The sequence below is a fragment of the Strigops habroptila genome, chromosome 4, assembly GCF_004027225.2.
Source record: "Strigops habroptila isolate Jane chromosome 4, bStrHab1.2.pri, whole genome shotgun sequence".
Classification (NCBI taxonomy): domain Eukaryota; kingdom Metazoa; phylum Chordata; class Aves; order Psittaciformes; family Psittacidae; genus Strigops; species Strigops habroptila.
In genome coordinates this window covers 3,934,782-3,957,183 of record NC_046358.1, presented here as the reverse complement: position 1 = coordinate 3,957,183, position 22,402 = coordinate 3,934,782, and the positions used below count along the sequence as shown (strand labels likewise).

Sequence of the window (22,402 nt, the reverse complement as noted above, 5' to 3'; positions counted from 1 at the left end):
CATATACTTTCTTTAAAAGAACCTGAATGCAGACCAGTCCTCACTGAATTCAAGCACAAGATAATAAAGCAAGTCTGTTTTAGAAAAAATATGATTAGCTACAGGATAACTGAACACTCTGTCATCTCTGCCTCAGTTGTTTTCCTCTCCTATTTTTGATGCATAATATATCAAGGGCAAAGACTGCAGTTTCTTAGTCTGTATTCTATTCCCTGTTACCTCCAGTACACTTGACTTATACAGATTTTATTCAAATCACCAAATGCAATGAAGCCTCTTATGCAGTGATTCAATGTACAATAGTGAGAGTACAAACCTCTTCCAGTCCAGAACCTCAGAGAAAGGTAAAATGTAGGAGTCTGCAATGATCACTGGGACACAGCCAGCTTGAAGAACATCACTCAGCACAGCCTGTCCCAGGCGGGCACCACGTAGAACGACACAGAATGTGGACTCCTGTCAACAAATGGTATCCAACACACAGATGAGGGTAAAACCCAAAAGGTTAGATTTGTATTTTGTGTGTGTGTATCTCTGCATTACGCTTTCCTGCCTTCCTCCCTTGTAAAAAAAAGTCAAAACAAAAACAGGTTTGCTCCATGCAACCAATGTATTCTGAATTATTAGCTAATTCAAAATAATCACACAACTTCATCTTCCAGAAGCTCAAAAATATCGTAAGTGTAGAGATAAGAAATCAGCTAATGGGACCATTCTTTGCTATATTTTAATGGCCAATCTTCAGAATTCTAATTGAGAAATTTCAAGGAGAAAAATAAGTTAAAATTTTGAAAGTTTGGCATAAGATGAGCAACAATTGACATGAACTTACTGAGTACAAACTGTATGAAGCCAACCTAATTTTTTTCCATCACAGCGCAATCCAGCTCTATGTAATAGCAGAAAAGTAATAGATTTTGTATCTCAACTTTAAAAGGCATTTGACATATTTGATAGTACTTTCCTAAGCAAATTAAGAAATCATGGGCTAGATAAAGCCCTCATAGGATTTCTAGTTACATAAATTACAGTTACAGAAAGAGCTCTAAGTATAAAGCACTTTGCAGTGGCTCACAGGTAAAACAGTGATGGACCAAATAAGCTTTCCTAGGTGCAACAATATTTAATGTGTCCCTTAATTACCTGAGTAGCAGAATTAGGACCATACTTAACAGATCTGACAATACCTAAGATTTTGTAGGATTAGCAAACATAACAGATAACGGGATTAGAGTTTGACATTATATGGATAAAACTGACTTAAAAATAGCCATATGTATAGGGTTCAATACTTAGATAAAAATAACCAACTGCATAAACATAAAGCATGAAGTAACTTTTGCACCTTGCAGAAGAGGACATGTCCTACAGAAAGAACAGGAACAGAAAGGGTATTCACATGTCAGCAATGTTGTGCTGTTTTAAAACCAAACCACCCCACCCACAAGTTGTATTAGAATCAAAAAGAAGTACAATCTAAGAAACCTGAGTGAATCACTCACTTTACTCAGTAACAAAAGACCTCAGACACAGCCGCGTGTTCAGTCCTGGGCAATGCACTTCCAGGGGTAAAAAAAAAGGATGATTACTTACCTCGAAAGTATGATCTACAAGGAAAGATTGACTATATCAATACTACTTATTGTGAAGGGGTGAGGGCAGGAGGAAGATGGCTAAAGTGAACTTCAAAGATATAAAAAGTTGTTGCAAAAAGGAAGAATATAATCCACTTATTCATGTCCACAACACACAGGACAAAAAGCCATGAGTTTAAACTGCAGCAGAGAAGACTTCTTGACTATTCCGCACTCACCCTGTAAATGGGGACTTTTGCCACTGAGGAATCTTCCTACAGATTCAAGATTGCAAAATAAACACTTGTAGAGTTCAGCTACACAAACAAGGAAAAAGCCCAAGTCAGTATTATCCCTAAATCTAAGAAAGAAAAATTATAAAGTTGATAGAGGGGCTCCCACAGATAAGAAAACATCTCTCCAGCTTGTGTTCTGTGGCCTGAGGAAAAGGAGCCAGGAGGCTCAGCAGGGCAGCAAAACATCAAAATGGAACTAGGAAACACAAGGGGGTTTGCTGGCTCTTCTCTTGTTTCCTAAAGCAATCGTAAGACCTGTGTTCATACCCATAAAGTACTAAAAGCCTTGAAAATTTCATCCAAGAGAAGACTGCAAACAGGAAGCATTAGCAACCTAGAAGCCCAAGAGCCTGTCTAGTAGGAAGTCTATAAAGGCAGTGCTGGAAAGGATGAACTGTGATTGCAATCCCCCTTCCCCCTCTTTCAGACAGGAAGAGAAGCAAAAGAAGAGTGCAGGGAATGGAAAGAACAGAAAGAACACACATTTTAACCATTTTAACCATTGACTCACTGGATCACACAGCAGCAGGTGGAAGAAACTCTAGTAAGGTCTGGGAGAGAAAAAAAACAAAGCAGCCCAGATGTGGACACACATGCTCATCTGCCCAGATAACCATTTTTCCTGTCTAGACAAAGGTTACTATAAATATATCTCCTTGCATCACCACTGTTATCAGCCAGACATTCCAAAGGGAGATGCAGGGCTCTGCAAAGGAAAGTATTTTAACAATCTCGGCATGTGCCAACTCTCTTCCGAGTTATAAAATCATATATAGCAAGATATAGATATAAATTCCCTGATTTGCTATCCTTAAGTAATCCAGTCTGTACTTAAAGAAATAAAGCAAACAAGCGTGGGGTTTTTTTTTCCTTTTGGCTGAAAGTTTAGGACTCAGGGTGATCCTTTCCTCCCTCTCCCCCTCCTCCACAAGGAATTTTAAACATATTTCCTACAAAACATAACAGGAGGGATGGAAACTTCGCCTTTCCTCAGCTTGTTTGTTGTTTTATCATCATTTGCTGAAGTTCAAAGACACATTATGTGCTGGTGGCCACAGACAGAGCACAGTGGCCTGTGGCAGAGCTCACTTCACCACACTGCATGCCAAAGCACCTCTCTGTCCGTGCACTGCCAAGAGACACAGGGGGCTGAGAACGGTATCTAGTTTTTTATCTTCACTGACACATCAAAAGGAAGTTGGGCCAAGGCCATGAAACACATTTCACCTAGATGTTTTCATAGCTGCATGTTGACAAGTCTTCTAGCTCAGTCTGTCGCATCTATACAGATAATTTGGGAGGGTTTAACTACTAAGCTGCATACAGAAAATACAATCTGCCCAAACTCCTTTAGTGGAGGGCTCTTTTTTTTTGCCCCCATATAAATCCTCACATAACTTCATTTTAATCTTCCCTCCAATTGACAAAGCCATCCTCTGCTCCAAGCTTCAGCTAGCAAGGCCTGGATTGTCGTATGTGAAGAATCAGTTTTAAATTCATGCCTGCTGAAGGTCATTTTGCTGGTTATTCTGGAAGGTGTAGATTCCAGTGTTCTTCCCCAATTTTCAAGTGAGCAATTTTGTCTGGCCTCCAAAAGTTTCCCCTCCCATTGCTGCTGGATTTGGCAGTATCTTCATATCATTTTTAAGTTTACATGACATTATCATGTGTTACTAGAAGACCACCATGACCAATTTCATGAAGTTGTTATACGGAAGCAGTGTTTTTGCAGCACAGTTTGAGTACACAGTTCTTGGCACTCTTAAAAATAAGAATAAAGTTAGGATATAATATCCAAGTTAACGTAACAAATTAGACAGTTTCAAAACATAGTCAGCAAGTCAACCCTATCCAAGGAAGTACCCTACCGGTGCCAAACAGGATCAGCTAAGACACATACAGGCTGGGTGTAGAAGTGATTCAGAGCAGCAGAGAAGGACTTGGGAGTGTTGGTTGATGAGAAACTTAACATGAGCCGGCAGTGTTCACTCGGAGCCCAGAAACCAACCCTATACTGGGCTGCATCAGAAGGAGAGTGACCAGCAGGTTGAAGGAGCTGATCCTACCCCTCTACTCTCATGAGACCCCACTTGAAGCACTGTGTGCAATTCTGGTGTCCTCAACATAAGAAAGACATGGAGCTGTCGGAGCAAGCCCAGAGGAGGCCACGAGGATGATCAGGGGCTGGAGCACCTCCCATATGGAGACAGGCTGAGAAAGTTGGGGCTGTTCATCCTTGAGAAGAGAAGCTGCGCAGAGACCTCAGAGCAGCTTCCGTTATCTGAAGGGGCCCTACAAGGGTGCTGGAGAGGGACTCTTCATCAGGGACTATGGCAATAAGACAAGTGGTGATGGGTTTAAACTGAAACAGGGGAAGTTCAGGTCAGATATAAGGAAGAAGTTCTTTACTGTGAGGGTAGTGAGGCACTGGAACAGGTTGCCCAAAGAAGTGCTGAATGATCCACCCCTGGCAGTGTTCAAGGCCAGGCTAGATGGAGTCTTGGGTGACATGGTTTAGTGCGAGGTGTCCCTGCCCATGGCAGGGCGGTTGGAAGCAGACGATCTTAAGGTCCTTTCCAACCCAAACCATTCTATGATTCTGTGATTCTCAGACAGTCACCAAAGGGAAGAGAAGTTTGCAGGAGAGGCAGCCTTACCTGAAGCACTTGAGGATAATCAAAGACCTGATTCTTGTGACAGCGTTTGCGAACAGAAGGGACTCCATCGGACAGGTTTGTACACTTGTCTAGGATCAACACTGATTCCCCATTCTCAGCTTGAAGTGCTTCCAACTCAGACCGGTATTCTGGGTGCAGAGACATTTGAGATGACAGGATGAAATACCTGCGAGGACTGAAAAACCACAGCAGGGTTACCTGACAGCACTGGGAGTTTACTTCCAAAATGCTCTAGAACATATTTCCTTCCATCCTGGAAAAGCAGAGCAAGATTAACTAAATGTGGATACACTGCCAAGACCATATAGTACTCAAGAGAAGGCTGGAAAAAGTAATGATGCGATATAATTAAACCTTGGATAGTAAGTGGCTCAGCATTATTTACAACTTTGAATAAATTTGTACTTGGAAACAGTGCTTATTACATTAGAACAGACATTTGCATTGTAACCTCTATTACAAATGGAAATAAACAGTATTTAGCTATGTATTAAAACAGCTTGTCACTGGTGCCAGGATTGTTTCTTCTTTCATTTGGTGTTTGTGTACTATAACAAAGTAGATAGGACACTGAATGCTGCTGCTATTTTCTCCTCTCATGTATTTTCTCATCAATTTTAAGTGAAAAAAGAAAAAGATACTGAACTGACAGCTCACCTACCCTGTGCTTATTTAGTCTTGATATGGTGACAGCAGCAACAAGACAAGCTCTTGCTGCTGCTGTGTGTGTGTGTTGTGCTGTGTGTGTTGTTGCTGTAGGTGTGATTCAGTTCTGTCCCTTTTAGGCAACATAAAGGCAACATTTCCAGGACAAAGCTGAAGACCCATTATCCCATTCACTCTCAACTCCTACCATGCTCCAAAAACATGAATATTTAAGATGTGCCTTAATACTGAAGTGTTTCAAGACACTAATTAACATTCAAGGTAAAACATACAGGAATACAGTCTCAAAGTAGGTACTCGCTGCTTTAAAAAGTTATGTTAAAGTTGGGAAACAGCATTTCATATAACATCTACTCATTCTCATCTACTTTGCTTTCCTTTTTAAACAGGCCAGACTGCTCCCCACTGAAAGGAACACACAGCGAGTGCCTGCCCTCGCGCTGCCAAAAGAACACAGCAAACATGAAGCCTGTGCTTAGGATTCCAGTTCTACTCCACGTGATGCTATCTTTAATTTACAGCTCTGAAAACGCACACAAACACACATTTTATAAAGTCAGACCTCTCCTGCTGTTCTTCTCACCTCTTCTACTCATTTTCATGCTGGTCACTTTAGTTGCTCCAATTAACAGATGAGACATTCTTTTCCCCAAGCCTCCAGCTGCTACCAACTTGCTACCAGCAGCTCTACAGAATATACATTTCCAGCAGAGGTGGATTTAAAATGTTTTAAACAATCCAACTAAAAAGGAAAGTAAATCAAACCTCCTCAGTTTAGCTCTGTAAGGGGTATAAAAAAGGATTTGCCTTAAAAAAAGGAAATACTGATGCAGATGAGTGATAATAAATGCCTATCACCAGCTAAAAATTATACAGGTTTGTTTATGTATAGGTTTAAAACCAAATTTTGCCTTGAAACTTTCACCATCCTATGATGCTCCAAATCCTGTTATCAAATCTTGCTACAAAAGTACGTCCCAGCTCCCAGGAAATAACACACTGGTGTAGTGGAATGTAATAATTTATCCCAAGCAAGCCTGAATTCTGAGTATAAAGCAATCCAACCTGTGAATGCGTTTCAATTACTAATGCTAACTGGCCACTAGATGGTAGTCCGGAGACAACAGTATGTTCCCCACACACGAAAAACCACCACCTTTGAGAAACATGGAAGCTCCAACACCTTCACTGAACACAGACTCATGCACTGCATCGGCTCCCACATAACAGTCTCCCTTATCCTAAAAACTGACCTAAAACCAGACAAAGCATTTCGCTGACTACACGAATGGGAACAATACAACTGCATCTCTCTTTACAATTGGTTCTATATTTGCTGATGCCTATCATCACCTTCATGCTTTCCAGGCAGAAATACAAAGCAGGCTTTCACTCTTTAATAGTAGTAGTAATAGCAGTAGACTGTTGTAATACTTGAGACCTATGAAGAATCAATTGGGATGCAACCAGATGTCCCTACACTGGCCTGGTCCAGGAGCATCACAAGCAGGACCATAGAGGGTGAGAGCAAAGCTGCTGCACAAGTTTGGCCTGTAAATGACTGTGGTATCTTACCTAGAGCACCTCAGAGCAAGAGCAAGAGCATTGCCCTTACCGGAGAAGACAACTGAAGCCAAAGTACAAGCCAAAGTACAATAACTTTTCGTGTCCAATAGTGGCAGCACCCTTTCAATCAGTTTTCAATAATTCATACTCTTTACAGGATACTGTCAGAAAAAAGGACCTAAAGTTCCTGTATTTCTAAATGTGGTCTTCACAATCACTGGACACATCATTTACTCTCATTCCCCCATTGCTTCAGTGTGCCCATCTTTTAAACCATAACAGAGGTAAGACTTTGCTACAGTGAAACTTTGTCAGCTGTGTAATTAAGAGGCTTATAAAATATTAAAAGGGTCTTCCATAATCAATCAAAATATGTCTTCCAGACTTCTACCTACTCTGATTCTGAAGACATGAATGTAGTAGAGAAACTACCGCTTTCCATGGTAGCTCAATGTGATGGCTAATTACATTTCTTGTTAAAATTAGTGCTTTATTTCCCACTTGTCTTGTTTTACTTCCAACTACAAGGTTGGTGGGGTGTTTTTTGTGTTTATGTCTTACTCCATTATTTTAGAAAAGGAAAAAACAAAATCAGAATTCTAAGCTCTGAATGTAACTATTCCCACAACCAAATCAGTTCTCATTTTTCTTTTCATGAGCTAACCACACTAACCTCCTCCAGATTCATTCTGCAAGAGCTGCTTCCCTTCAGAGCTGTATTTGCAGGCTTCTCCCATTTCAAACTCTCAATGTCATTTTGAAAGGACTTCAGAATCACAAAAACATCTACTTATGAAGAATGTATCTATAAGACATACTGAGGTAAAGATCACATCCTCGTATCCTCCTCTTACTCATTCAAAGTTTGCCTTGGCTGACACTACCTGAGGCATTCATATTGATCCCCATGATCCCTTCCATCTCTTTAAAGTCACAAAGGATGCACAGCACAATGCTTTTAACATTGCATTAGTGATCTTTTGCTGTTACTTTGCTTTTAAGTATCCTAAAACAACTTGTCTGAAGTGATCACGTATTAGGGAATCTGTATTGCTTTGAATTACTGCCCAGCTTTACTTACACTTTAAAGAAACCAAACATAACAACTGCTTTTCTTTGTATGCTAAATACCTTGTCAGTTCAATGGAAATACTGATTCTAATTCTACTGGAAACACTGTCATGCTGTAGTATTTCACAGATCAGTTTCTGGAGTGGAAAAAACCAGAATCACTCAAAAAGAAATCCTCAGTTTATAGCTAAACCACGTGTTGGCAGATGAGCCAAAGCCTTTAGCATTGGAACCATCATATATTGTAACAGTAAGAGTTATTAAAAGCAACTCTTACAACATTGCCCAGTTAGTAGCTATACTTATATTTTATCAGCATCAATATTAAACATGATATTCAATATACTTTGCCCAATTCATGGTAATTCCTTTACCCTGGTCCTCTTTCTGGCAGATCCACCTCTGCTGACAAGGGGCTGTAAACAGGAATACTGACATCATAGCCTTGCCGGTAAGTCCATGTGGAAAAGCCTCCACCAGCCAGCAGAGCTCTGGAAAACACAAGAAAATTACTTTAAACAGAGTACGTAGACCATTCAAACTCAGAGCATAACTTACTGATTGTCACTACCAGAACGTCAGGAAGATGCATGCTTTGAGATAAGTTTTGCCCTCAGATTTTGTAAGCAGCGTTTTTCATGCAGCTTTTCAGTTCACTTGAGTTTTCAGGGACTGGGCTTACTGCCAGACTGGATCTAGTCATCAGCGGAATACTTATGATTGTGTATGATCACTCAGGAATGGACCATTTATTGAAGTCATCGTGATAACTTTGCATTTTTGCAAGCTTACATGTCCCAAGTCAATTTTAATATACAGAAATATACTGTCAATTATTTATACTAGTTAAAATACTCCTCGATGCCTGCACTGAAATAGCGTATAGCACAGCTCTCAAAGTGTTAGAGACAAGCTATATTTCAGATACAAGTTCAGGTACAATAACAGCTTCAGTGACTCTAGAATTCTCAGGCTGGAAAATAAAACAGAGTTATTTGCAACTGTATTTTTAAAGTGATCATACAAACTAGGGAAAAATGCTATTAACAGAAAACATGACAACAAGAACTCTGCATATTATGAAGCTAAATCCCAGCAGTAGAGGCTGCTTTGGGACACTGTGTGGCAGGGAGCATGGGAATCATCCAGGACCGATAAATTAAGAAGTAATTCAACCTCCCAACAGGATGACCCTGACTGTGGCTTTTCCTAGATGGGACAACCTTTTGCCACACAAAAGAGCATTAAGAAACAGAAGAGAACAATGTGTACAGAAAAAAGCAATACATCATTCACAAGGCCAGAAAAATGGGCTTGGTACTATCTCCTATCCCAAATCAGGCTTCTTTGAAACATGCTAGTAGAGGATTATCAGCTTTTCAGTTGCTGTTTCATCTCCAGTGACCAGGTGGCACCATGAACACATCATCCCATTGCCAAAAGAAGCTCAGATTCAGCTTCTTTAGTGAATCTTCTCAAACAGCTGATCAAACTTTCAGTCCTTTGTCACCAAACAGCAGGGCGTGTGATACTTCAAATTGCCCCAGGGATACTGGGTCTGCTTAATGTACCATACAAAGTAGTTTGCAAAAAAACTACTCCAACTCATGTCTCTCCCTCTCTGTGGAAAGAAGCAGAACACAAATACACCACTACACTGGTCACTCTGACAAACCATCAGCTGATATTCTTCTTTTCAGATATCGCTCATGAAATCCTTAGCATAGTGTTTGGAGAAGCAGTTTTTCCACAGCTGTTACACAACAAATTATCATTATACCTAATTATCATCTAATACCTATCATTTTTTCCCATTGGAACATCGACACCAGTATGTTCTGCCTGTTCTAACTCCCATCAGATGTCCCATGGGATACTTCACTTCCTGCTCTGACCTGCAGCACAGTTGTTCAGCGTTTAAACACCACAATCACACTTTGCCATAAATGTGACTTCACCTATATAGTCAAGCAAGCAGTCCAAAGTGTCACTTAAGAAGCTCTTTGAAAATCCCAGGCTCTGGATTAGAGGATCTGGATTAGAGATGCATTTCAGCCCGATGACAATTAGAAAATCAGAACAACTTGCCCTTTACTACTCTTCACTCAGAACACAAACTATAGCAGGAGCAGAAATCAACTTGAGAACAGGATGATATATCACGTACATGCTAGGTGGGAATTTATGTTCCAAATCAAGTGATTATTTTGGATTCCTTTCCAATGTCCCTTTGGGTGACATGTACAACACTGTTCTGACTAGCTCTCACCCTTGAAGCCACATGTTCTATGTCTTATCCACATTAAGTCAGTTATAAGCAGGGAGAAAAAACTGGCTTGGGTGTTGCTGTTCTTGCACTTCATACCCCCTCCTCTTTTTTTAACCCCCTCCCTAATTGGGAAACTACAACCAGATTGTTTTAATTGGATCCGGTGAAAACATGACAGCACCTCATCAGCCTTGAGAAAGCAGGTGTGTGTCATGCAGACTTTTACCTAAATAAACCCACAGGGAACCAACACCAGTTAAATAACTCTGCTCAGATTTTCACTGTACAGTGCAGTAAGAGAGTAGAGATATTAACTCCTCATGTACTCAAGACAAATAACCTTTCAATTGCACCCATCAGTGAGGAATAAGCCTGGTCCTGAGCAACTTTTTGCCACTTTTTAGGTACTGATCCTTCTTTGTCTCTCTCCAGGAAGTGTCCCAACTGGCCTGTACAGTAAATGTTTCTGCCCAGCTGCCACCATCATGAACTTTCTGCCAAACTTCACAAGTCACTGAGACCCAATTCATCAACTGAATCAGAACAAAAAAGTATCTTAGTTCATATGTTCAATTCTACAGCGACAGAGTAGCTTTGCAAAAGAAATCCTTTCATCCTCATTATTGTATCAAATTCAATAGCACTTATTAACAAATAATAAAGAGCTTATTTTTTAAGTTTTATGGTAGAAGACTACATATGTTACGGCACCTAATACGAGCCACATATCTTCCATGCCCACAAGGCAGATTTCCATCTTTGAAATTATGGAACGAAGCACTTTTATGCTGTCTCTGGAAATTGGATTTAAAGATTTAATAAACAAACAATCCCTCAGTGAGGTAACTTTTTAGCTAAAGACTTTTCCAGATGTAAAAAATACCATAACTGAATTTCCCTTTGTGTATAAGGTCTTATTTTACCTGGAATTAATATTCTGCAGCAAGTCAACAGAACACAACTCTCAAACCTCACGATTCACTACTGTTCAGCTATGTATGATCTCTGGTATGTGCCAAAAAGGGAAGGCAGGCCACATTCCCTATGCAGACTTCACAAATGTTACCTGTGTATTTCATGAGTGATGCACAAAATCCCACAAATCCAATATTTCTGGAATTGTACTGGTGCAGTTCAGACGAGTCATTCAAAACCAAGTGAGCTTTGCTAATGCACCTTCATCTTAGCCTGCAGCCTCTCACCCTGTGAGACTACAAACAACTGAGATGCTACAACACTTTGTCAACTACCCAGTCTGCAAGTGCAAACATTCCCAAACTAAAAAACACACACAGGTTGCTTGTTCTGTTAGACGTGAACTAAGAACTCGAGTTCCCCAAAATCATATCATAACCTCATACTCCACCAGTGACCTGTAGTACAGGTTCTGTACTACACCGAATACAGTCTGACTGTTGGCTGCCTACAAAAAGGAGTTTCCACCTTCTCTCCATCCCAAGCACTGTTATTGCCTCTCTTATGTGTTATAGCTAGTGATCATACAGCTGCAGGGTGAGTCAGTTTGGCAAGCTATGACAACAGCTGTATGCCAAAAAAGATCTGGGGTTTTATTCCAATTACTTTACTTTCCATGCTAGCACGACAAACTCTTAGAACAAACACCTACCAAAATAACACACTTCCTGCATACTAAGCCAAGTCACATAAGACCAAATATGAATGGACATCTGACATAGAAAAAGAAGTTAAAAAAACCCCAACAGTTGTACAGTGTTAGAACTGCATTCAATTAATGAATCCGCTTCTTCAATAAACACGTGCATCTGCAAATACACAGTCCCAGAGCTGTCCATTCCAATAAGCAGAGCATCATCAAATGAAAATTCCCCTTAAGAAGTATAAATCTTAAGATAACACATCCAAGTATTTACTAACAGATTAACAGGTTTGGTTATGTAGGAATGATGCTTGACTGCCCTCTTCAGGCTAAACCACATGAACGTAACATATTTCATACAGAGAAGTAAAAACCTAAAGCCTTACTTCACATTCAGTGATGTAATTACAATGAGTAAACTTACTCTTTGAACATATCCTGAAAAAACATGTTCTGGCACTGAAGGATGTTTTAAATCATCTTTGGTGCAAAGAAACTAAGAAATACTCCATACACAATCATCTTAGCAAAGATCCCACATGTCAGGCAAGATTTTGTTGACATTTGGCAGAAGAAAGTTAACCTTGACCTTCAAGAGATGGACTGGTTACATGGGACGTAACACAGCAGAACTAAGCACATACAAGCTAAGCTAGTAGAAACATTCAGTAATGGTATCTAAGCTAAGTAAGTATGTCTTACTGTTATTCCAGTTTTCTTTGCCTTACAACCTCCTTTCTTCTTCCAAATGTAAACTATTCTGCAAGTGAAAATTGAGCTCAGGATTCATGCCTTTTAAGTTTTTGGCAAATATTTTCATAACACCCTTGCCAGAGAATAACTAAGAGCATTTGTTCGATTACTAACACACAGTAATTGTTAAGACAACGAAAACTATTGAAATTCACCATAGTTCAATCAAGTAGAGCCCTTTAAAAGGCCCTTGAAGACTTCTATCAGAAAGCTGCAGTTACAATCATTTTTGAACTCCTAATTTACATCAAATGGGACATTCTGTAAAGCATTCAGCTTCAGTAACACACAACGTACAGGTCTAACCTCAAGATTCTCCATCCTTACAGCAAGCCCAACAGTTAAGAGTAAATGCTGTCAGCCACATCCCATATAAAATTAAGGATGGGCCTAAACTGTCAAATTTCAGGAGCAAGCACTTGTCTGCATAAGACAGGGACTTCTCTATTCCCTGTTTTTGAGAAGAGACAAAGCCATATTCCAGCGTTGTAAAGGTTAAGGAGCACGTCCTTTGCCATCAGCTGCACTTCTGAGCTTCAGCTTCTGCACTTCTGCTTATTCAATAACATTTAAACCCAGACCTGAGCACTGAAACACAGCAAAACTCATACCTATCTCTAGGAACATCCAGGGCAGTGTTATAATCTGGTGGCCCTCCAGGCAGCATATTGAAGAGCAAGTGATTTGTGCCTCGATCCCACCTAAAGCAAAAGAAGAAACAGACAGCAATTAGAAAGGTGTTCTCCATATACAGATGGTAAGTTCTGCCAAAGCCTAGCTGTGGCATCGACTCACTGCATCCTCCCTTCCTGCATTAACCTTGGTTTTCTCCACTTTGTGTTCTTTAAATTCACACACTGAACTTTCAGGAAGTACCTGGATAATTGTGCTAAAGCCTGAGCTGTCTCCTTGATACGGAGCGCATTCTGATTGAGGACATCTATGGATGGCACAAAAAGGCAGGCCCGGTTCACATCGTCAGTGTAGAAATCACTGTCAGAGATGGCAGTCAGGAGCTCATTGTATTCCCTGGAAATTGTGTTGCTCACCGAGGTCCCGTATTCATCCACATACTTCTTCAGTGAGTAGATGTATACCTTGATTTTGTTTTTGGGATTGAAGCCACAGCGATAGACATCGAAGCAGGTGTGCATCCTGCAGCTGAGGTCACCCCGCTCAGGAATGTGGCTGTCAGCAGGAAGCTTGACCACAGGCACATCATGGACACTGCGTTTTTCAACGGTCCAGTCATTGGATGACTCAATGGAGTGAGGCCAGAACTGGAATATTCCTGTGGCAATTAGGCCAAGCAGAACTATGGAGAAGAGAGTGATGTAGTAGATGCGGTGCTTGGTTTTCATCCTTGGGATGAGGGCTGGACCCCGGGTGTTGTATTTGGCTGACGCACACATAATGGAATCAACTATGTCTTGTCTCTACAAAACAGAAAGAGAGAGGTTTTCAGATCTTCAGATCCTCACATGTCTCACTGGAACATAAGATGCCAACTGGGGCTGCTACCTGGCAAGGACAACAGGAGGCTGATGTGCTGGGACTGGTTGTAATGGAATGATACTGGCCAGTTAACAAGCACAAGTCAGAAAAGAACGTGGCTTGGGCAGTGAGGGAGGACGAAATCCCAGACACTACAGAAGGGGTGAGTCCTTGCAGGTGCCACTCCATCTGCACCTACGTGAATACTAATGAAAGAATAAACTGCTCATCTAAACCTGGATACTCCACAAAGGGCTTATAATGGGGCATCACAGAGAACTTAGAATCACAATGCTGCTCCCAATCTAAAGTTGCCTTCAAACTGAATTTTGCAGGAGCCCCACCATATCCAACTAGACAGATGCTAGTTTTCTGGCAAGAAAAGGCAATTTTTCATCTTTTACACACAGAGTTGTGGTTCAAGCAAGAGGCAATTTATATTAACTACAGACTGAAGAATTGGCTACTTGTTGCATGCAAAAACCTGTTTAGGCTTTCGGCTAAAGCTTCCATACTAAATAAATCCAATCTGAATTCTCCACAGTGGCAGCTTTTTAAATGTAGTAAGCCTGTTTTTCCTGAAGAAGAATGTGGATGGTATAATTATGTGTTTTCATTTTGGACAAATGGGACGTTTTCTTGCTTTGTCATAAAGAAGAAATTCTGACAGTCAACTGTAGACAATAAATATGAATAAAGGAAGGATTAATAAGGCATTAAATTATCTCTATAACCAATTGAGTTATGGTTCTTTGGCAGTGCTTAACAAAAGACTCTTTAGATTGGGTGGCTAATGCATGAAGTGACTGCACTTACAGCAGCACAAAAATAATCTCAAATGCTAACAGATATTCCACATTTAACAGTTGCTTTCATCAATTTACATTCACATTCTGATTCTGGAGATAACTTTTAAAGCCTGCTGTACAGGACTACACAGGTATGATGCTGTTAGCATGACAGATGTCAGTATCACAGAATCACAGACTGGTTTGCGTTGGAAAGTTGGAAAGTGACACACGGCCCAAAAACCTTTAGGCAATGAGAAAGCCTAAAATAAAGTCATAGAATCACAAACCGGTCTGGGTTGGAAGGAACCTTAAAGCTCACCCAATTCCAACCCCCTGCCACAGGCAGGGACACCTTCCACTAGAGCAGGTTGCTCCAAGCCCCTGTGTCCAACCTGGCCTTGAACACTGCCAGGGATGGGGCAGCCACAGCTTCTCTGGGCACCCTGTGCCAGTGCCTCAGCACCCTCTAGATAGATAGAACATTAAATTCATATCAGTTTTATAACTAAAAACTGTCTATACACCTCTGACTGTTAACCACATTATTCCTCCTTCCTGATAGAGCTCCAGAACCACCTGTATGATGACAAAGCTTACAAATTTGCAGCAAGCACTTGAGTCACTCAGCAAAGCTGTCTAGACCTAAGCCTGGGGGGCGGAAAACCTCAGTGAAATGCAACTCTCCACCCCTGGAAACGTTTAATCACTGTCACACAGCACACAGTCCGCTCGGGCCACCTGCGGGCATCTGGAGCATTGGAATAAACAGGAATAGGACACAGCAGTCAAAGGAGGTTGGAAAACATTGTGGGATGAAACTGACACGGGAACAGCCCCGGAGGGCCCGTACCGGCCCGGCTGCCCGAACACAACCGGCAGGAGCCAGGCCCTCCGCCTGCTTCCCTTGCCCAGCGGACGGAACCGCGGCGGGAAGCGACAGCAGACACGGCCGGCCCGGGGACACCGGCAACGCCCGCGACAGCCCGGCACGGCGCCGGGCCAGGGCAGGCCCCGCTCCGCTGCCGCCCAGACTCACCTCCGCCCGCAGTCGCTCGGGCCCGCCCGCCCGCGCCGCCAGCTCGGTCGCGGCCGCCCGGAGCGCGGCTCACCCGGCTCCCGCTGCCACCGGTCCCCGCCGCCTCCGGGCCTGGCAGCGCGGCCTGCACATGCGCGGGGCCCGCCGGGCGCCGCCACCACCACCACCCGCCGTACAAGAGCGGCGCGGCCCGGCTGCGCCTCCGCGAAGGGCGCCTCTGTGCGGCGGGAGGGCGGACCTGCACCGCGGGGGTCAGGGCTTGGTGTGGGGGGACAAAGGGGTGAAGGGCGTCCTCCCCTTAACGCCCGTTGGCTTTCATGTGGCTTCCAACCTCTTTTAGCGGGATAAAACCAGTATTTTCAAACGCAAACACTTATGTGTCTGTTCCTGCACCTCATGATCTTGTCACCACAGCTATGGCTGCTACACTCATGTACAACGCTCCTCAGCCTGGCTCCCCTCGAACCTGCTTCACACCCTGGGGACCTTTCCTGCCTGCTGGGAACTTCCTCTCAATACTGGATTTAGCCCTGTGCTAAAGCCTGGCTGTGGGATTTGGGAAAGCCTCTCCCCACTGAAGCGGTGCTCTCAAGTGAGGAAGGGTGTTGGGATGATGCTAATGTTTGTCTGGGTGTTCAAAATTGGTACTGATGAGATGCCACCGCTCTGGTTTTCCACACGTTTGCATTCCTGGCTCACTTTCTTCCAGTTCTGTGAGCCTTTCCAGAACTATGAGAAGCTGCGGCTGCCCCATCCCTGGCAGTGTTCAAGGCCAGGTTGGACACAGGGGCTTGGAGCAACCTGCTCTAGTGGAAGGTGTCCCTGCCCGTGGCAGGGGGTTGGAACTGGATGAGTTTTAAGGGTCATTCCAACACAAAACATACCATGATTCTATAACTCTATTTTAGGCTTTCTCATTGACTGAGGATTTTTGGGTCATGCGTCACTTTCCAACCTGCCAGATCACACTGCTGAAGTGAGGAAAAAACCCAAACCTGCACCCTTCCCAAGCTCTTCTCAAGAGGAACTTGAACCAACCCCTCTTCTGACAGAAGGCAGAGCAGGACAGACTTGTTGCAGAAAATTCCAGCTGTATGGAAATCACAGACACTGGTTTCATTCCCAAAAATAGGAACTGACTTGGTCTGTGAGGAAACTGACCTTTTCCAAACAAAAAAGCAGTAGGTAGGATGCTGCAGGGGAACCGTGCACACTGTAGTGCTGCAGTGGGGATGCTTCAGCAGCAGCAGTGCAGCAGTGGCACTGCATATGGCACCGTGTACTTTACCTTCCTCTGCTCCCTAAGCTGAAACCAGCAGACCTTGGCTATGTTCAGTGCCACTGAGTGGGAAACAAGGATGTTTCCTATAAATATCCTATTTTTAGGATGTTTTACCTATAAACAGTTCTCATCTGTTTACTGGCTCTCCTCTACTATCAGTCTGAGGATGGATACAGACTGTTTGAGAAGCAAGTCCTCTGTTTTGCAAAGCTGCAGGTCTCCAGAGAGCATCACAACAGCCACAGAGCTGCCAGAGCTCAATGACATCCTGCCATGATGACATCTCCTGCTGCAGCCCCTTCAGTCGCCTGACTTCTGGTCCAGAAGCATCTCCAGTCTGCTGCCTGCTCCCTACTGCCTGGGATGCAAGTCAGGCCAGCTCTGGTCCAATCCTGTAATCCTTGGTTGTTTAGAACACTCTTAGCACATGTATCTCACAGTGTCAGCTTTTGCTGGCCTGAAATGTATTCCCCTCTTTAATTTTTGATGTATCCATTTTTATATATTTACATCTTATATACATTGGGGAGGTGATGGTGTACTATCGTGTAACGTCTGTTTCTGAAAGGATGGGGAGTTTGTACCTGTCCCTGCTCTGAACCTCTAAACTGAGTCTCTCTGTCTCAGAGCACAGTGTCCTCAAGCAGTCTTGCCTGTCAGCAATGAGTTAGTTCTCTCTCCCTTCACCTGCCCTTGGGAATACCACTTTCTGCAAAGCCATCCACATGCACGCACAGAGGCAGCTCGGTACTCCGGCAAGAAAGGAGAAACGCTGTCACCGCAGTGCTTTGTCTTCTTTCTCCCAACCTCTTCTCACACACGTTGCACAGCAGGTGATGTAGCATTCTCCTCAGACTCACTGCTGCCTCCTTCATCCTGCCCGTGACATTCAAAGCCATTAACAGAAAGGACTCGTAGATCTTAAAGCATCCTTTCTGAGCACTGATGCTGGCTTTTCCCCCCACCCTGGTGCAAGTTTCTAGCTCTTGTTAGAGCACCTGATGTTTTTAATATGATGGTTTTAACACATCAGCTTGAAATTGCTGCAAGCTGCACCATTCATAAATCAGAGGCAGGAACTCTCCTTCTGGAGGGTGAATGGACCATGTCTCATTTATGAATCGGAAGGGGCACCATTCATGTGCTGGGGCTGCTGGGACAAGCACTGCATCTCTGCAGCCGTGGGACTCATCAGCATGAGCCATGCCTGGATGTGACTGAGCCAGGAAGGGGGGACCACAGCCCTGTTGTGTGATGGGGACAGCAGCCAGCCCACATGTGCCAGAGGGGCTGGGGGACACCGAGCACAACCCATGCAGTGCCCACAAGCACTTCCCCTGCCTCCCTGCTCTGCCAGGGAGAAGAAAGTGCATCAAATCAATTGCAGCTGAAATATTCATTGAGGCTTGATGATCGTTTCATTCCTGTAGGAAAACTGGGAAAGCAATACAATTTTATTAAAAGCCAGGACTAAAGAAATGCAAGCAGCATCAGCTATTTTCTTTCAAAATAGCAAGAAAAATGGAGGCTGTAGTCTGGTTTGATAGAGAGTTCCCTGAAACGACATCAGGGAGCCTGTTTATATTCTAGTGATGTAGCTAAGCCAGACAAGTCTGCAGCACAGCATCTATTTTTAGACTCCTGGTTGCCATTTATAGCTTGTAAAAATATTCATCAGCATCTTGATAATGGGCTATCAATTTTTATAACTGCACAAGAGACATGAGATGTTTCACCTCTCTTTTCTTTAACCTTTTGCGTCCCGCCTTCTGTGACTCCTTGGGGGTCACCTGGGAATTCGTCTTTAAGGGCTATATCATCACACCATACATTTGCCTGCTGTCGCATACAGCACCGTGTATTTTCTGCTGGGGTAATCAGTATATAGAAGAGAAAGAAATGCTCAGAGAGCCTTCTGCCTTTTGCAGTCAGTGCAGGAAGCAGCACATTCTGGAAACACCTTTATAATAAAAGGAGATTGTTGTAAAAGTCAAATATGGAGGGGAAAACTAATGGCTTGGGGACATCTTTTCCACCTTATTTTCAGCCTATGGCATAGCATAACTACAAAATCAGAGCTCGGGGTTTTTCTTCTGAAAAGTGTGTTAATGGCTACCATCAATATGTAAGGTCTAAAGGAAAGAGTTTCTAGTATGAGAGGAGGCAAGATGTTGTAACAGCCAGGTCATTGCCTTGGTTCACTATTTTGGTTTATGGCTTACAACCAGATGATACCCTCATTTATATCAGTTGAGTTTATAATTAGTGAGATCAATAAACTGTATCTAGCAGCCAATTGCATGGTTTTACCTCTTAAGCCAGTCCATTGTACACCTCCAGTGCTGCTGGTTTGTGACTGCTAGCACTGGTCAACAGTGTCTCTGCCTGATGTCTGTAACTTTACGTCCTCTACTGCCTTCCTGAATTGAAAGGAAAAAGAAATGTAAATATACTTTGGAGGATGTGAGACATGAGGAGATTCAGTTAGGCAAGCGTTCCCTTCAAAGAAGCTATAATGTGGCAGAAACATGCAGGTAGAAACGCTCTGTCACTGTACGTCCCCCCCCTCCCTAAAGCTTTCAGCTGTCACGGTTTGCAGATGCATTAATCTTTAATCAATTGGATGCTTTCTGCAGTGAAGTATTCAGGGAAAGAACAGGTCATGACAAGCATTCTCCTAGAATAACTAAGTGCTCGAGCATGAGCTGTGCCATCAGACCTTGCTGGATAGCAGCAGGGAATAGACAGAGAGCTAAAAATAGCCTTTCCTTGCAGTGTTTTTCCAGACTATTTTTGATTCCCCATTTTGATAAGGTCGACTGGCTATTTGCTAAAAATAACCAATCCCAGCAAACTGAGGACAAAAAGTAGAGTATTTATAACCATCTCAGACTCTCCAGTACATTTGTCGGCTGCAGATAATGTAGGATCCTGTCATCAGGCAGTGTTTTATGTAAGTCACTAATAAAAAGAGCATTAATTGGAATGAAGAAATGAGTGTACTTTGCCACTCTGATTTTCTCAAATGGAATACATACCTTTTTGTGTATATATATATAAATATACTTGTAGGTTACCTTGCCCTGTTCCTCATGATTCAGAAAGAACCAAAGCAATCCCTTGTTAGGCCAGCCAATCTTACAAAAATAGCTGCATATGCAATACGCAATTAAAAATTACATATGCAATATGCAACTAAAAGTGCAAAAGCAGCTTTACCCTTTGGCACGCCTGATATTTTAGATGCAGAATTTTTTTGGAGGGGTGTAATCTGTGTAGCTTCCTCCATGAGAAGGTTTTATATCCAGCCTTGTGTGCCACCATCTCGCTGATGAAATGAAATCACCGCTCTGCCAGCAGCACGAGAGTGACAGAGGGATTCTGTAACCAAGTAACTGCAGGAGGACTGCAGAGAAATTCTCAATATACATGATAATTTGACCTCAAGGCAGATTTGAAATAACTGGGTGATTATGGGGATGGGGGGAGCACACACCAGTCAGTCCAGCTACATACTCTGTTGGATGCATTCTAACAGAGAAAGTCAACAATTAAGGTATTAGCATTTATTTAGAAAAGAAAATATCTATCACAGTGCATTTGAGCCCTTCTTCAGTGAAGGTAGAGAACTATTAAGCTAACAGTGAGTATTTTCCCTTATGGATATTTTGCTTGGGATGTATTCAGTTTCCTTAAGGGAAGACTCATCTTCACAGATTCATTCCTTAACCGTGCATGATCCTTCATAAATATTTAGCTAGAATGGGCTCCACCTATGCTGTTCACTTAACTGCAATATAAGACAGGTTAATCACTTGGAGATTCACAGATTCTCCCCTCCCACAAACATGGACACATCCAGAATAGACCTGAAATGTATGTTAGGGAAGTGCCTATGACCAAGGGCAGTGCTATACTGGAAATTCCCATGTCTAAGCTAAAAATGCTGCACATTTCCTTGAAATAGAGAAAGAAGGGCATGGAGGGGAAGGGAGGCAGAGACTGGAACATGGCAAGGACCATGAAACCCTTTAAGATCCTCTCTGTGCTCAAATGAATGATAACCTGAACACAGAAATTGTATGCAAAGTGGCTTTTATCACCTTATTTAATTACAATGGACACAAGCAATGAAGGCACACTGTTATACTCATCTTGATGGCATTTCTTATTTGAGATGAAATGCAGCAGGTTTTAAAAATACAGATCTGACTGCTTCATCGTTTCAGGTACTGCTCTGCCTATTGCTTGACAAAAAAAAAGAGGAAAGAAATCTGAGGGGGACAGTCCTTAATCATTTCTCTATCTTTTTCTTTTTTCCTGTAGAGATTTACCACAGAGAATAAAAGGCCATTAATAACAATGATGAGAAATAGTGAGCAGAGAGAACATCTAACATGGAGGTAGCAGAAGGAACAAACAATTTGTACAGGCAGAGCCTGTGTGTTCTTTTCTGTCAGGGTATTCTTACAGCAAATAAGAGTCGATTTAACTTCCATATACATATACACAGGACTTTCTAAACATTTTCCAATTCTTTTCAACCAGTAAAGCCATTTTCAGAATTTATGGGGTTTCAAAACAAATGTTGCTTATTCCACCAGCAGACTCGTAACACCACATTTCTCTCCAGCCTCATTTCCACTTGTATTTTGACTTTCTATGACCAGGCTTACATTTCTCAGTGGAGAGCTCCTCAGGCAGCTGTTAAACCTGAAAAAACACCCATGGAAAATATTCCATGCAATAAAGTGTGTGTCTGTCCTGTTATTTTGAGTTACAGCAAGCTCAGATGCAGGTGACTGTGGGCCATATGATATTAGCTGTGAGGTTTTTTACTGTTTTACGCCCTTTCCTACAGAGAGGTGTGCTTTACTACCTGCTTCCACACAGAGACGGATGAAAAACATATTATACTAGTTGCTACTGTTGTATAATAACATACTCCAACCATAGGAGTGACCAGAACACCAGCAGAAAAGAAAATGAGGAGTAATTAATGGGTTGAGTTAGTTATAGGAATCCCCTGAAATACCACTTCAGCTAATGCCTGAAGAGTCTTACCTGGTTCTTCATTTCAAAGAGCTTTCTCCCTAAATTTCTGTTGCTCCTTTGGATACATAAATAAGACAGGGCAAACCAGTATGTCCATTTGTGTTTTGGCTCACATCTCACCTCCCATTCCATTAAGGAGACCTGTCTTGTGCTATAGCTTTCTTTGTGGACACCCAAGAGCAAATGGAGAATAAAGTATAATAGAATCATAGAATGGTTTGGGTTGGAAAGGACCTTAGGATCATCTAGTTCC

General features: G+C 42.5%; 1 protein-coding gene across 1 annotated transcript in view; it reads right to left on the bottom strand.

Moving 5' to 3' along the window:
* Window positions 1–16,002, bottom strand: part of EXT2 (exostosin glycosyltransferase 2) — a 79,858-nt gene extending 63,856 nt beyond the window's left edge. The window contains exons 1-6 of the mRNA XM_030482339.1: window positions 15,813–16,002; window positions 13,368–13,927; window positions 13,103–13,192; window positions 8,226–8,342; window positions 4,528–4,723; window positions 317–456 (exon numbers count right to left, since the gene is read on the bottom strand). Coding sequence (XP_030338199.1) covers window positions 317–456; window positions 4,528–4,723; window positions 8,226–8,342; window positions 13,103–13,192; window positions 13,368–13,903 — 1,079 coding nt within the window. The 5' untranslated portion in view covers window positions 13,904–13,927; window positions 15,813–16,002. The remainder of the gene's footprint in view (window positions 1–316; window positions 457–4,527; window positions 4,724–8,225; window positions 8,343–13,102; window positions 13,193–13,367; window positions 13,928–15,812) is intronic.
* Between the last annotated feature and the right edge of the window lie 6,400 nt (window positions 16,003–22,402).